The sequence below is a fragment of the Geospiza fortis genome, unplaced genomic scaffold (genome assembly GCF_000277835.1).
Source record: "Geospiza fortis unplaced genomic scaffold, GeoFor_1.0 scaffold40, whole genome shotgun sequence".
Classification (NCBI taxonomy): Eukaryota; Metazoa; Chordata; class Aves; order Passeriformes; family Thraupidae; genus Geospiza; species Geospiza fortis.
In genome coordinates, this window is record NW_005054297.1 from 27373267 (window position 1) to 27387714 (window position 14448).

A 14448-nucleotide genomic window follows, 5' to 3' on the forward strand; every position below is an offset into this window, starting at 1 on the left:
GGGATACTCAGTCCAGTCTTTCCAGAGTAAGAAGGGAGAAGCTGCCACCTGTTAAAGCTGGGGAACACTCACTTGGGAAAAAAAAAACCCCAACCAAACAAACCAAACCCCTTATTTTTATTTTTTTTCTTCACCACAGTTCTGGTTCTACCTGAATTAGAATCTTAAATACCATCTAGTCCCAGCCTCTCCCTGCCATGGGCAGGGACACCTCCCAGCAGACCAGGCTGATCAAGGCCTTGTCCAACCTGGCAACTGCATTAGAACTGTCATTACCACTTCACTATTGCCTTTACATGAGTGAAATAATCTGTAAATTTATAAAAGGAATATAATTTTCACTTGTTTGGCTTTGACAAATATAGTTAACTGACCTAATTATGAAATTTGAATGTTTTTCTTACACCTATTGCTCCTTAAAGCTTTTTAGAGACGATGCAGCCTAAATAGAGCCAGTTAGAAACTTTGAGAAGAAAATACATTTCTTAATGAGGAAACCTTTAACTCTTAAAAAAATCACCTGTTGAAATGGGAACTTACAAGAAGAAAAAAAGAAAAAAGAAAATACAGACACACACACACACACACTTCCCCATAAATAGATGATTTTCAAACAATCTGCTTTCAGGGTGAGATGTTTCAAATGACAATTCATGTTTTTTCCACACTCTTGACTTCTGGAAGAAAAAATCCCCAAACATCTGATTTCCCATTCTGATCTAGGATGAATTGTCAAAACGTCAGGTGCTGCTGTGAGATGGTAAAATGCCAGTTCTACCTGCAAACAGACACACGGCTCCCTCTTCTTCCTGCAGTGGTTCAGGTGAGCCCTGATGTCACACCTCCCTCATTTTCCTGTGGCTGTAAAGCAGCAAGCCCACGGATGTGACACTAACAGTGCCGATGTCATCGTGAGGACTCAAACCGTCATTACGTGTAGGAATTTAGTCTTGTTGACTGTGTAGTCACTGAAGCATCAGAAGAGTCAGTACAAAGCACAGGCTTTGTAACCTTTGGTGTGATTTCATGCATTGGCCACATCTCTACCCAAATGAATGATGGACCGTACGGTTTCTGGCTGCCTTTACCTCTTTTGGATCTTCTCTGTCTGTAGTTGTACCAAACCTGGTGAATCATTTCTTTGAAAGGTCGTGTAGTCAAAGTGTAGAGAAGAGGATTCAGAGCACTATTTATTGGCAGTATAAAAATCACCACCCAAGAAGTTATGGTACCTTAGGGAGGGAAAAAGAGAGGCAGCTGTAATATGCATCCCAGTGTTTGCGTTGTTCTTAGTTAGCATAAGCACTTGACGCCAATGCAGCACAGCTTGCTGGTGAGAGGGGGAGATCATGTGCTCTTAGGCTCAGCTCCTGGCACAACAGGTGCTTTTCTTTTTCTTCTTTCTGTTACACTTTCACTGCTTCTTATCTCCCTCTGTTTTCAGTACTCCCTGCAAAAGCTGACATTTATTATTCTCCCAGTAGTTCCATTTATCCCTCTTTTCTATGCCACACCTCTCTATTTGCCCTGACAGACCTCTTGTGCTGGCTGACCCCTTTTTCTTGCCCCAAAACCTTTTGTCTCTGCTTGCTCCTTATCTCTTCCTGTGATCTCTGTTCCCCATCCTCTTCCCAGGACTGATGACATGCAGCGCTAATCATGCCCCTGATGGTCTGTCCTGCAAAACTATCCTCCATTCCCTGTATCCCCTTTGAGCCTGGTTTTCTCTTCTGCACCAGGACTTCTCCATTCCTCTCCCTGAAAAAGAGCATTGTATGCATCCTCCTAATTGCCTTATTTTCCTGTTGGTAAGACTTTCTGTGTTCACTGTCTGCCTATGTCAGTCTGTGCATCTTTACAACATCCCTTTCTCATCCTTTACTGTTTGGGAGATAAGTTACCTGTGGGGCAGGTGGAGAAGGGACAGGATTAAAGCGCTGAAAGATGTCAGTGGGCACCCTCCGTTGTGTTGTTTGGCTTATAAAATTGTTACAGGACTGTTCCAAGAGGCATAAAAACCTTAATTGACTTTGTCCTTCCAGGACACCCCTCCACGCTCCTCTCTACTTTTACAACTTTGTTGCAATGTCGAGACATTCCTGTTGACACCCATCACATTGGCTACAGTTTTGGAAACAAGCAGGTGCCTTGTTCTAAAACTGTCACAATGTATCACCAACACAAAGCAAATGCTATCAAAGGAGGTTTGCAATTTGTGTCAATTCGGACAGCTGGTTGTCATGTCTTTAATTTCATGAATTGAGTAATTACTGTTTAATCTGGTTCATCTGTCACAGGGCACTAATTTGCAGAACCCAAGATCACCCTGTGATTCAGTAAGATTTCTTCAAGGTTTCTTGACTTATAATACACCTGCTTCTACTTTTCAAGATATTTTCTCTCAAATATCATAGGTGGTTTGATAGTTTCTTGAAGAACAATTTAAAAATATTTGAAATAACTGAATATTTAACATAATCAGCATTACTTCCAGACATTTGAGATGCAAGTCCAAACTTTGAAAATTTCAACTCCCAACCCTCCTGGTCAGCACATAAGGCAAAATCATCTGACCTAAACCATTTTCTTGCCAATGCAATATTGTGACATACATCTGTATACTGAGTCTAAGTCCACTGTTGCTGATTGTTCTGTTCATGCCCACATGTCCTTTCTAACAGGGTTAACACGCCCCACACGATGAGGCTTTTTTCTGGCATCTACTGCTATTGCAAAGAGAAGGAAAATATTAAGGTGCAATTTTGTTCTTTTAGGTTACACTATTTTTACATGGGAATATATTCACAGCATGAAGAATATAGGCAGATCTTTATATGACTTAATGATTTGAGCTATAAGTACTAGCTTGTAAAATAAAATAATTTTCTCAGAATAAGTTACGTTATTAAATCAAGATAGAAAACACTGTATTGTCCTGAGACATTTAGGCAACAGAATCAGCAAAAGTCCTAAGATGAGAAAAGCCAATGGAACTCAGCCTTGATTTTCAAAATTTTCAAATATATTTTGTACACTTTATAGATATTATATGCAGATAGACTTGAATGATTTGAATTTTTGGAGTTTTTAATTCAAAGGTGACTAATCTTCCATTATTATAGTAATAGAGTTTCCTTAAATAGCAAAACTATACAGTTCATTATATTGTGTGTACATATATATATAGATCTAGAACATGAAGTTAATTTCAGCAATATAGTTCATTTCATTAAATTATTTTTCTTCTGAAGTCGAAGGAACATTTCATGCAGGCACTGTTGCAACAGTCTCATAAAAGAAAGGACATACCTGGTATTTCTACTCGAAGTAAAGAAAGGAGTTTCAGAACAAAAATAGGTATCCAACATAGTGCATCAGTAAATACAATGAAGAAAAAACGTTTAGCAAGGATCATCTCTTTTTTAATATGATTCCGAATCTCAGTAGCCATAATAGCTGTCTGGTGAACACTGTAGAACATACTCCCATAGGAAAACACAATGATGATAAAAGCTGCCAAGTTTACACCTGTTTAAAAGTTAAAATTAATTATACCTTAAAAGAATAATGGCAATTCTACATCACCTATTTGCAATCTGGGTAATAAAGAAGAATATTTCATCTAAATTGCTAGTCCCATGGAATTAAGTGGCCAGAAAATCTGAGTCTGTCCTCAGCCTGAAGACTGAATTTTTGTCTCTGCTCAGGTATTCATTTTATTCACTGATAACTGGCAAAAGACTGCCATCTGATTAGAACTAAATTGTTCTTCTCTGACCTTACCATTGCTCTACTTCCCTAACATAGTCTATTAATTCAAGAACATAATGGCCAATAATTTCTTTCTACTTTCTCATCGCTTCATGCATTTTATGATAAGTAGGCACACATTTAACACAGTAAAGTATTTATATTTGAAATAGTCTTTAAATGCTTGCTGAAGCATCTAAATCCAAGGAGGTGTGAACATCACAGCTATCTTAATTGTTTGAAAACTTGATTCCTTTGCAGCTCTAGTAACACATAAAGAAAAACAACTTACCTAAGAAAATCACAACAGAATAAATCTGACTTCCTGAACTTTCTGATTGCTCTGAGTGAAGAGGAAAACAGACGCCATTGGTGCCATAGTAGTTCCTGAAAAATTCCTTATTGCTCAGTGGGATAAATGCAACAGCAAACCCGATTATCCAGATAAGAACCAAAATGGAAATGGTCCTGCATTTTCTGGGCTTCAAACACCTAAAAGGATAAACTATGCAGATGTATTTTTCCAAAGTCAGGTAAGTCAACAGTAAGACTGACACCTCTGTAGACAGAATAGCCAGCGATCCAACCAATTGACAGTGGATACTGTCCATCCACAACTGAGCGTGCTTGTTGTATTCTCCGCGATATTTAAGATCAAAAGCTCCAATCACAAATAAATATATCCCCATCAGACAGTCAGCACCTGTGGGCACAGTGCTTAACATCATTATTTACACATCTGAATTTCCCATTCTCTCTGTACATGTATCTTGGAAAACAGACACACACAGACACAGACACACACACATAAATAAATATATAAGTATCTACTTACAAGTAAACTACTACATAGATATAGATATAAAATAGATATCAGATATAAAATCAATATTACATAAATATCAAATCAATATTACATCTGGAATAGTACTATGAATTTCAATTACATACTGAATTACAATTAAGTAATTATAATTACTTAATTATAGTAATTACTTAGTTATTAAGTAATTATATTACTTTTTCCTTTTTTGTTTTCCTTTTCATTTGGTCTGACAGTTCATGTTTCATATTTGTTTCCATTTTTTAAAGCTCTGGTAAAATTGTTTTGCAGACAGGAAATATACAGCTTTATTTATAGAAATATTCTTGCAACCTTTTTTTATTAGGTCTTATTTATTTACTTATTTCTATATTAACATTTGGCTTAAGATAATTTTCTTTGAGTAGGCCATCTCTGCTGGATTCAAAGTTTATTTTTTCCATGTTTTGCTAGTTCAAAGCTCATGTGCATAGTCTTCTAAGACTAGTAAGGGGAGATGACATGCCAACACAGAACTGAAGGCTTCATGGGTATTTTGCTAAAAATTTTGCATAGTATTCAGATTGTCTTATGGGAAAAACAAATTTTCAAAATCACTGGCAGACTATATTTAGAAATGTTGCAATAATTCTAGACAATGTTGACAACTACCTCTCAAAATGCATCTAATTGCATTTGTGCAATCCTTATAGACTGTCCCGTATTGAGAGACTCAGGGTTGTAGTGATTGTATTGCCAAGTAGTTCATCCATAAACTTGTCATGCTTTCAGGACTAAAATAAAAAAAAAAATCACCCCAATTCGTAATATTGGGGAGCTAGGACAAATTAATTTTCTATATTTGAATAAAAACCCTTTTGTTTGTGCAAAGAATAGAATATTTGCACACAATAATTACATGCAGAAATCGCTACTTACTGAGAAATGCAAAGTAAAATCTAGTTTTTGAGCATTCAAAATATTGGAATAGTTTTTCTATTTTTAGAATAGTTTTTCTTGCTGAAGAAAATGGGAATTTTACAGAATTCCCGAGGCATGAAAATCAAACATGAAACCTTTGGAATGTCCTAGCTGCCAAAGGCAGCATTTAATGAGACCTCTTGGTATATAATCCAAAAACATTTTGTGTTTTCATTTGCAGTGTCACAAAAGCAGAGTTAATCCAATGCTGGAAATACATCACTATACTATAATAACAAATATCATATACGCTACAAGCAGACTAAAACAATATTGTAGATATGGAGTACTCACAGCAGAGAGACATGATGGAGATGGCATGTAGCTTGTTCTCTGATCTGATGTAAGGCCTCATGCAGATAACAAAAATGTTCCCAAAGCAGGTAATGGCAGATACAACCCAGACAAACACTCTCTGTATGATGCTAGCTAAAAGGTTCTCGAGGGAGGAAATCCCATCAGTGTTGGGTTTGCAGCTGCGCACGTGAGGAGCATACCCACAGTACTGGAATTTCTTAAAATATCTGGTTGTGAGAAACAGAATAGAGATCATTCTGGATTGGTTGTCAGAACATCAAAATTATCTAGTAACTACTCAGAAAACATATTCTGAAAGAAGAAAAGTAAATAAAAAATGGTCAAAATTTGACAACTGCTAACGTGCTGCTTTTCATACACCTTTGTTTTCAATTATCCAGTATCCCGTAATTGTAAAATTCAGGCCAAAGAAAACAAACTTTCTAAAATAATCTACTTACATGTGGGAAAGGTTTCTCAAGGGACTGAACATTCTCCTCTGGATGTTTGCAATTTCAATGCCCTCCAAGCTGCTGTAAAAATACATTCTCAGTAAAAGGCCATAGAAACTCAGTGGCAAAACCCCAAATTTTACGAGCATTGTGTTGTGATTTTATGATAATAGGAAACTAAAGAAGAGCTTTACTGCATCTAATCTGTCAACCCTTTGAAACCTGACAAAAAAGTCTTTGTAAAATCTGGAGCGGAACAAAAAGGAATTGCAAATAATTTTAATAAACTCACTGTTCTTCCAGATTCATGAAGAAAACTCTTAGTATTGCTCTCAGTCATGAGAATTGATGAATGTCTGATTAATATGTCACCCTTTCAAGGTACTAGTCTACTGATGTTCTTTCATCATCTCTGGCGAAATAAAAACTTGTTCTAGTAATATTTTTACACATCTCTTCTCTCTTTTGTCCCAGGGAGTGCTTTACTAGACAAACAAACCAATCCAAGAACTCAGTCTCTTCATTATGTCAAAACCAGCAGGAAGCTGGGACACAGAACACAGCATGTAAGAAAAAATGCTGGCTTTTTTGTGACACATAGGTGGGATTCCTTATTTTAAATTTTATACATATATATATGAAAGCAGTAATATTTTTTCCCCTGCAGTGCCAGATCAATAAAATTTAACTCTGTAAGATGTTCTTTTAGAACTTCAGGTTCTGTATTCTTCCAGTTCGTCCTATTCTCTGGTTAGATGTGCACCTGGTCAGGGGTCTTTTGTTCTCCTTGTGGGGAGCCTTAATTGGATTTATTGTTCAAAGATTTGAATGTAAGATTCCTGTGAGTTCTGAATTCATCTAGGCAAAAAATGGAGAACTGGTTAGTTGATGTGCATTGGTGGGCAGTTTTGCTGGGAGACGTGAGAAAGCCCCAACATGGAATTGTGCCACTTTCATTTAAGTGCTGCAATGAATCCTAGGGATGGCTTTCCCCAACTATTTCTACTATTTCAAACAGATGAAAAGGGAACTGGTGTTCTACAAACAGCCAAAACACAGTTGTCTGTTGATCTATCTCAAGATTTAACAGTTTTTTAACTAAAACAGGTGGAAGGCCATGATCACTGAGTTGTATGAGTTCTTTGGTGTTAAATAATAGATAAAATGATAAAATCATGCTGTAGCTTAACTGTAAGGGAGGTAATTGGTTATTATTTTCTGTGCTCAGCTGCTTATTTTCATAACACTTATATAGATTTAGTATTTTCAGTTCATTAGCCTTTTGTCAAATTTGGTTGAATTTGGCCAGGAATTCCAGTCACTGTGAGGAAGCTGGTCTGATCACCAAAGGTATGTCTACTGCTGGCTACAGCTCACACATAATCATATCAGGTCAAACCATAAACTCGTACTGCACTGCTGTCCAAGAAAACATCTGGTTTTTAATCTCCACAACCATTGTTAGTAGGGCCTGTTACAATAGGACAAGGAGTAATGGTTTTAAATAAAAAATGGTAGATTTAGACTAGATATTAGGAAAAAATTATTTATGAATAGGTGGTGAAACACTGGAGTAGGTGGTCTAGAAAGGTGGTAGAACCCCATGCCTGGGAATATTCCTGGTCAGGCTGGACAGAGCTCTGAGCAACCTGACCTAGTTGAAGATGTCCCCGCTCGTTGCAGGGGAGTTGAACTAGAGGACATTTAATGGTCACTTCCAAAACAAACTTTTCTATGATTTTGAAGGGATGCCTGACAAAAACCAATACTTCAGAGCTGAAGTGACCAGTGAAGAGGCACTTAAATCTACTGCAGGACCATTTCAGATTTGCAAGATTGTTGATGCACTATCTCACATTTTTAGGAGGAGTTCTGCTGGCAGAATTCAATTTAGAGCTACTGTATTAGTGCACGTGCAAAACTCCCCCTAAACTCTTCAGGGGCACTTTCTTACAAAACGTATTCTGGATCATGTCCTACTGAGGGAGATGTGAAAAATCACAAAGCAAATATAGCTAAAATATAAAAACTTGATACTTACAGGGATTTGAGTTTAATTAGAAAATCAAACTGGTCTATTTGTATTTTCTTGATGGGATTGTAAGAAAGGTTCCTGTAAACACAACAAAAATAACTTTAGCCACATTCCTTACAGCTTGTTCTAAAAATAAAGTCAATCTACTTTTAAAGTTAAATTCTGATATCATGTTAAGTGTTTCCATGAAATTATTAATTTCTCATGATGTAGCTAGCATAGCTCATCTTGTATGGACTAACAAGACCTAGAAAAAGGTAGAATTTGAACACGCTGTCTTTTGGAACATGAAAATGCACATCTTTGACAAAATTATTCTGGACAAAAAGCTATATAAAATTGCTTTTGGTGTGTTTTTTAGACAGAGCTTAAATAATGCATACAAACAAATGTGCTCTTCTCTTTTCTGATGCATATGACTGAAAACATCATATCTAATGAGGATAATACAGTTATGTATAACAATAAACAAGAATCCTTACAGTTGTGAAAGCTCCTTTAGTTCCTTAAATATATATGGAGGAAGTGATTCGATCTTGTTGCTAGCCAAATCTCTGCAGAAACACACAGGTTACAGTAAGTTCTTACTACACACAGTAATTTTACTGAATAGTTTTGCAGTTTCAATATACACAATTTTATTTGTCAAATAGGATATTATTTATTCTATAGGTTATCTGAAATCTGGACTATAAAAGAATGCTGTTAAAAGAAGGTGGGAAGCTAGATCTATCAGATCTTGCTTTGTCTCATTAGTTCAGATATACTGTTAGATACATCATTTATTGTTATTTTATTTCCATCAAAAAGAAAGTAAAATACCATTAATTTGACTTGTAGAAGCTAACAAATTAATTAAACATATTGCTGCATGATGGGAATGTTTCCACATGGGCTAAACTGCATTTATTTCTACCTTTCATCTTACTTTCACTGTGCAGAAATCCTAATAACAGAGGAATAAAGGTCTCAGTCCAACCAAAACTGTCAAACTGGCCTAAAAGGCACTGAAGGCACACATGCACCTAGATTGTAATGATACAAGGATAATTAATATTATTATATTCAGGGAACATAATGTGAGAAAAGCCCCATATGATTGATACAGATGATGTATTTTATTGATTATTTCTTTCCTGTTAAATATATCTTTAAAAAATACCCTAAGTAAGGATGCCATCTCCAGAGTATGTTACATGAAATAGAATTGATGATGAATGATATTTCTATTATAAATCACAAAACTGTGTGTTTTTATAAATAAGAGAAGAAATCTACTCACAATTCATCTAACATCTGGAGAGAAGAAAAGCTGTTTTCATTTAGGGAACTGATTTTATTTCGTCTCATCACCCTGAAAGAATAAAACAAACTTATGTTTCTTCCTCTTTGTGTCTATTTAATTTTGAATATAAGATTTTATAAACTTTAAAAGTTCTCTGTTCTCTGCATCTTCAAATGTTTGCTCAATTCAGTTAATAAGCTAATTGCATCTAGAAGTTTGCCATTTTATCATTTGGTAAATAACATTTTTTGCCTATACATGCATGTACTTCTACATATACATGTGTATACATGTGCACATGTAGACCCATGGAAGACTGGTGCAAATTGACTGAAGGCAGGAAGAAGATTAAGTGGCCTGAAAGACTTGTGACCTAATTATGTCTTAGACACAGGTACATGGTTGTGCAATTTTTCATTCACCCTTATTTCATCAGCCACTGAGCTTAGAAAGCCCAGAGCACGGGTACTGGAAAAGAGCTAAAAATTGAAAGTGACACTCACCATGGGGCCTACTGATTTACCAAAAAGTAGAAGGGATTTTCTGAAGATGGTTACACCATCACTGAAGAAACCTTGGAGAAAATTCTAAAATTGATGAGCCAGTCAACCCACCAGCCAATCAAAATAAGCAACTAGCTATGTATTTTTTATATTTGCTGGTTCTCATTATGAGATCTTTGACTCCAATACAAAGGTTATAATGAAAATTTCTGAATCTTAGTATCACCCAAAGTCTCTTCAGTGAAATCTTGTTATATATTTCAATGCTGAACTTTGCTGTAAAATATAAACAGTGGATATTCTGTGTGGTGCTCACTTCAAACCAAACATTTTAATTGAATATCCTCAAGAGATGAATAACCATCATACTCAGGAAACTTTTATATTAGCTGTAATGAATCACTTGACTGTTCAGCATAAGCACATCTCACTCTGGCTAGCCAGCATATCCAATTACTTACAGTACAGTTAGAGTGCTGCAGGACATGAAAGTGGCATTTTTCACGTGATGGATATGGTTGCCTTCAAGGTCTCTGGGATATAAAAGAACCCCGTCAGTCATTGGAAATAAACTCAGGCACTTATTCTACACTAATTGAAGAAAACTACTACCAGAATTTGACTACACAGAAGAGAGTGGGAGGCAGACATGGAATACTTCTGCACACTTAACTGATGACTTCAGGCCATCAGCCCTGCAGTGACCCAGCAGGCACTACTCCGCAAGATCCAGCACCCCATAAGAAAAAGTGTGGAAGTGCCATACAAAGACAACAAAATAATATTTTTCCAGTGAAATAAGATAGACTTACAGCCAGTTTAATCTTGGCATATATTGGCACAGAGGTTTGTCAGGCAAACGAGCAAGAGAATTATTCATCATCTCACTAAGAAAAAAAAAAAGAGGAATAGTACAGCTGGTCATATTTGCACAGTTACATCATAGGAAAAATTCATGTCTCTTATGTATTTCTGAAAAAAATTCCAATTTTGAATAGTTTTGAAATTCCTTCAGTGTTCACATATTTTCTCTGTGGCATTCCGTGCAGCAATATTTTATCCTTAGCTTGCTAATGTCCAGATAAAGGAAAGATGTTCACTTCACTGCTATTGAAATGAAATGTAGAAATCCCGTACAAATTCAGTCAGAACATGTAACCTCTATGGATCATAGAGGAAGTGGGATGTGGGGGGAGGTTTCCCTCTGGCATGCAGGGGAAGAGGGTCCCTCATCGTTTGGGCTGGAGGGGGCAGTGGCAGATCACACACAGGGTCTTGGAGAGGGGGTCGGGCTGCCACCAGGGGCAGGGACCATGGGACTCCTCCTGTCCCACCATGGCTCTGGAGGACACCTGGAACCCAGTGCTGCAGCTGCCTCGACCCTGCCCTCTCAGTGACACCTTTTATCACTTTCCCCACCCTTCTCCCTATACTTTTCCAGACATTCCAGGTCCACTGCTGCCAAAATCCTCCCACTCTAGCACATTTTGCCTGGAGTAAGTGAAAGCTGCAGGTATACTGCCGGCACTCTGGGGTGAGCAAGCACAGTTGGTGTAAAAAGGTTTTTACATGCATATGCCCTTCCTATTCAGTTTTTTTTAAACAGTACCTTTTTTATCTTGTTTCATACTTACAGAAGAATAAGGGATTTGAGTCCATAGAATGTTAGTGGATAGATCCGATTTATCCTGTTGTTTTCAATTATCCTATAAATTACAGCAAAATATCAGATTGATAATTGACTGCAGTCTTAAATTGAAGAGATAATAAAAGTTAACAAGCTTTGTAGTGAATTTCTTCAAGAGTCCAGTCAAACTACTTATAAAAATTAACACACTATTCCTTGATGGTTGAAGATATTAATTTCGTTTCAGAAAAAATTAATAAAAAAAAGTAACTCAGAGAAAATAATTTCTTTCAACTTAGAAAAAAGTGTTTTCCTTTGAGGCTTTTAAACCCTTTGATCAAGACACTTTGAAAGGATTCTCTGTAAAAACAAAGTAGCCCAACTTAACAATATTCTGTAGCAATCCAACAATCCCAAACAGGCAGGAGAATGTAAGACAGTATTTGCTTATTTTTAATAACTTATTCAAAATCTCTCTGAAAAGCAGTAATGAGCCAATATTTCAGGTTATGACAGTAATTTTGTCAGCACATTTTAAGCACTATTTACAGGAAAAGACCTGCCCAAAAAATATTTGTCTACTGTTTTATAGTACCTAGGTTACTTAATATATTCTTTTGTAACGAGCAATTACTAATAAAAACTTTTTGCCATTGTTAAAAGTTATCAATCATTGAAGCCATTAAGGCTCAAGAGCTATTTTCTGCTCTCACCAAAGCCAATTGCATTTTTACCTTGCACAATGTAACAGGAGTTCCTTAGTTATTAGCTAGTCCAAAGTAATGCTATGCACAAAAATGAAAGCAATCAAAATATTTATTTATATATAAAAATTAATTATTTATTGAGTAAATAAATATATAAATAGAAAAACAACATACAGCCATTCAAGTCTGTGAAGGTCTGCAAAGACAAAAGGCTCCAAATTCGTTATCTTGTTGTTGCTTAGGTATCTAAAACAAGAGCAACCAAACATGAATGAATGGATTGATTATTTAGCAGCAAACGCAGGAAAATTAGTTTTAAGATTATTTTTCCTTGATAATTTACCAGAATACTCCTATTTTGTTAATATGTATTTTTTTTAGTTTGGTAATTTTCATGCCATTGTTCGAGAGCAAGGCAGGACTCTCTCTAGTGAGGATTTTAAGAGCAATGATGTGCAGCACTTTGTCTTATCTGTAAGAAAGCACAGCCAGCTAAATATTTTCACTGTGTCATATTTTAGACCCTTTCCAGTTTCCTTCTGTGGAGTTATTTGTTCCATGAAAGTTTCCAGGATCCCATTCAGTCTTTGCTAAGGATATTAGTCATAAATGTAGATATCAGAATAATGGAAAAAAGAAAAGCCGAAAATGAATGGGGAGGGGTAGTAAAAATGGTCTGGGAAGATAATAACAGCAGCTGTAATAACAGATAATCAGCCACACTTGTGTGATGGAAAGAATAAGAGGTACAGCTTTGTAAAACTTTCCCTCTGAAAACATTGCTGTGAACCAAACAGCGCAATTTATGTGTTGTATCTTTCACTGAGCATTTCCCTTAAAAGTTAGAAACACCTTTCAATAAGTTACTGCAAAATAAATTTAAAAAAGTGTTTCTTTCATCACCTATCCTGGTTACTTTGAATTGCATTTGCAAACCAAAACACCGTGTTAAAGAATTTTCATCCATCACAAGCTCTCGCTTTCATTTTACTCTTTCTTCATTCTCTTTGGCTTTCTGCAGGGTAACTACCATACTGTCTCCTTTTTCCATCCTGAGGATTTGGGGAATAGGATTGAAGTATGGAGCCAGCTTGTCTTTTCAAAATACTGTCCTGCCAGATAAACTTGCACAGAGACCTCTTAACCTGTCTTTGCTTTCCCAATTCAATCATTGGATTAACATTTTGGAGCACTTTGCAAGATCCTAATATGGAACCAGGCAGAGAGAGACTCTCAGAACTCTGCCTGCCACTTTTTACTTCATTATTCTAGAAGCAATACTTACAGTTTTGTCAAGTTGTATAAACCTTTGAAAGCACGTTCAGATATGGCTCTGATTTTATTATTCTGAAGATACCTAAGAGGATACAAACCCAAAAAAATTTATTCTCTAAACAGGCAAAGTTAAAACAAACATAATAACCAATTAAAATCTATCAGCTAAACTGAATGAACATTTGATACTTTAAAAGAAGCTGTTATATTTGTTACACCTTGAATTTGACAATAACCATTTCACAGCTATACCTGGAAAGATTGTGAGGTTGTTTTTAAAGAAATTCACACAAAGAGCAAGATCATAAAAATCATTCCAATGGATGCTTGCTTTGCCAAAGAAGAACAGTGGAGTGGTGGTTTGCAATCTCCTTGATTAGGTCCTAAATTTGCAGGGCCCACCTGTGTGATCTCTGTGTTTATCAAGATCTCTGCTACAACCAAAATTTTGCATAGTAAATGAAAAATTAAAATAATTTTTGAATTTTTTGGTTGTACTAGAGAATTCTCAAAATATTGCATTAGTAAGATAATATATTTAAAAATACATAGCAAAACATACTGATCTCCTGTAAACTGAAGATACTATCTTTTTAAAATTCCAGATTTATCAACTTTGATGAAGTAATGAGTTGAAAAGTATCAACTGCAAATGCCAAGTATTTTAAAATAATTTTAATGAATTATAATATTAGTCTCCAAATAATATTTAAAAATAAGTCCTTTAAAATAAA

General features: G+C 35.9%; 1 protein-coding gene across 1 annotated transcript in view; it reads right to left on the reverse strand.

Moving 5' to 3' along the window:
* Positions 1 to 930: 930 nt before the first annotated feature.
* RXFP1 (relaxin family peptide receptor 1) overlaps positions 931 to 14448 on the reverse strand; it is a 45567-nt gene continuing 32049 nt past the window's right edge. Inside the window, exons 6-18 of the mRNA XM_031066129.1 lie at positions 13725 to 13796; positions 12614 to 12685; positions 11740 to 11811; positions 10918 to 10992; positions 10567 to 10638; positions 9600 to 9671; positions 8800 to 8871; positions 8324 to 8395; positions 6292 to 6363; positions 5828 to 6057; positions 4043 to 4453; positions 3310 to 3528; positions 931 to 1232 (exon numbers count right to left, since the gene is read on the reverse strand). Of these exons, the coding sequence (XP_030921989.1) occupies positions 931 to 1232; positions 3310 to 3528; positions 4043 to 4453; positions 5828 to 6057; positions 6292 to 6363; positions 8324 to 8395; positions 8800 to 8871; positions 9600 to 9671; positions 10567 to 10638; positions 10918 to 10992; positions 11740 to 11811; positions 12614 to 12685; positions 13725 to 13796 (1813 nt within the window). The remainder of the gene's footprint in view (positions 1233 to 3309; positions 3529 to 4042; positions 4454 to 5827; positions 6058 to 6291; positions 6364 to 8323; positions 8396 to 8799; positions 8872 to 9599; positions 9672 to 10566; positions 10639 to 10917; positions 10993 to 11739; positions 11812 to 12613; positions 12686 to 13724; positions 13797 to 14448) is intronic.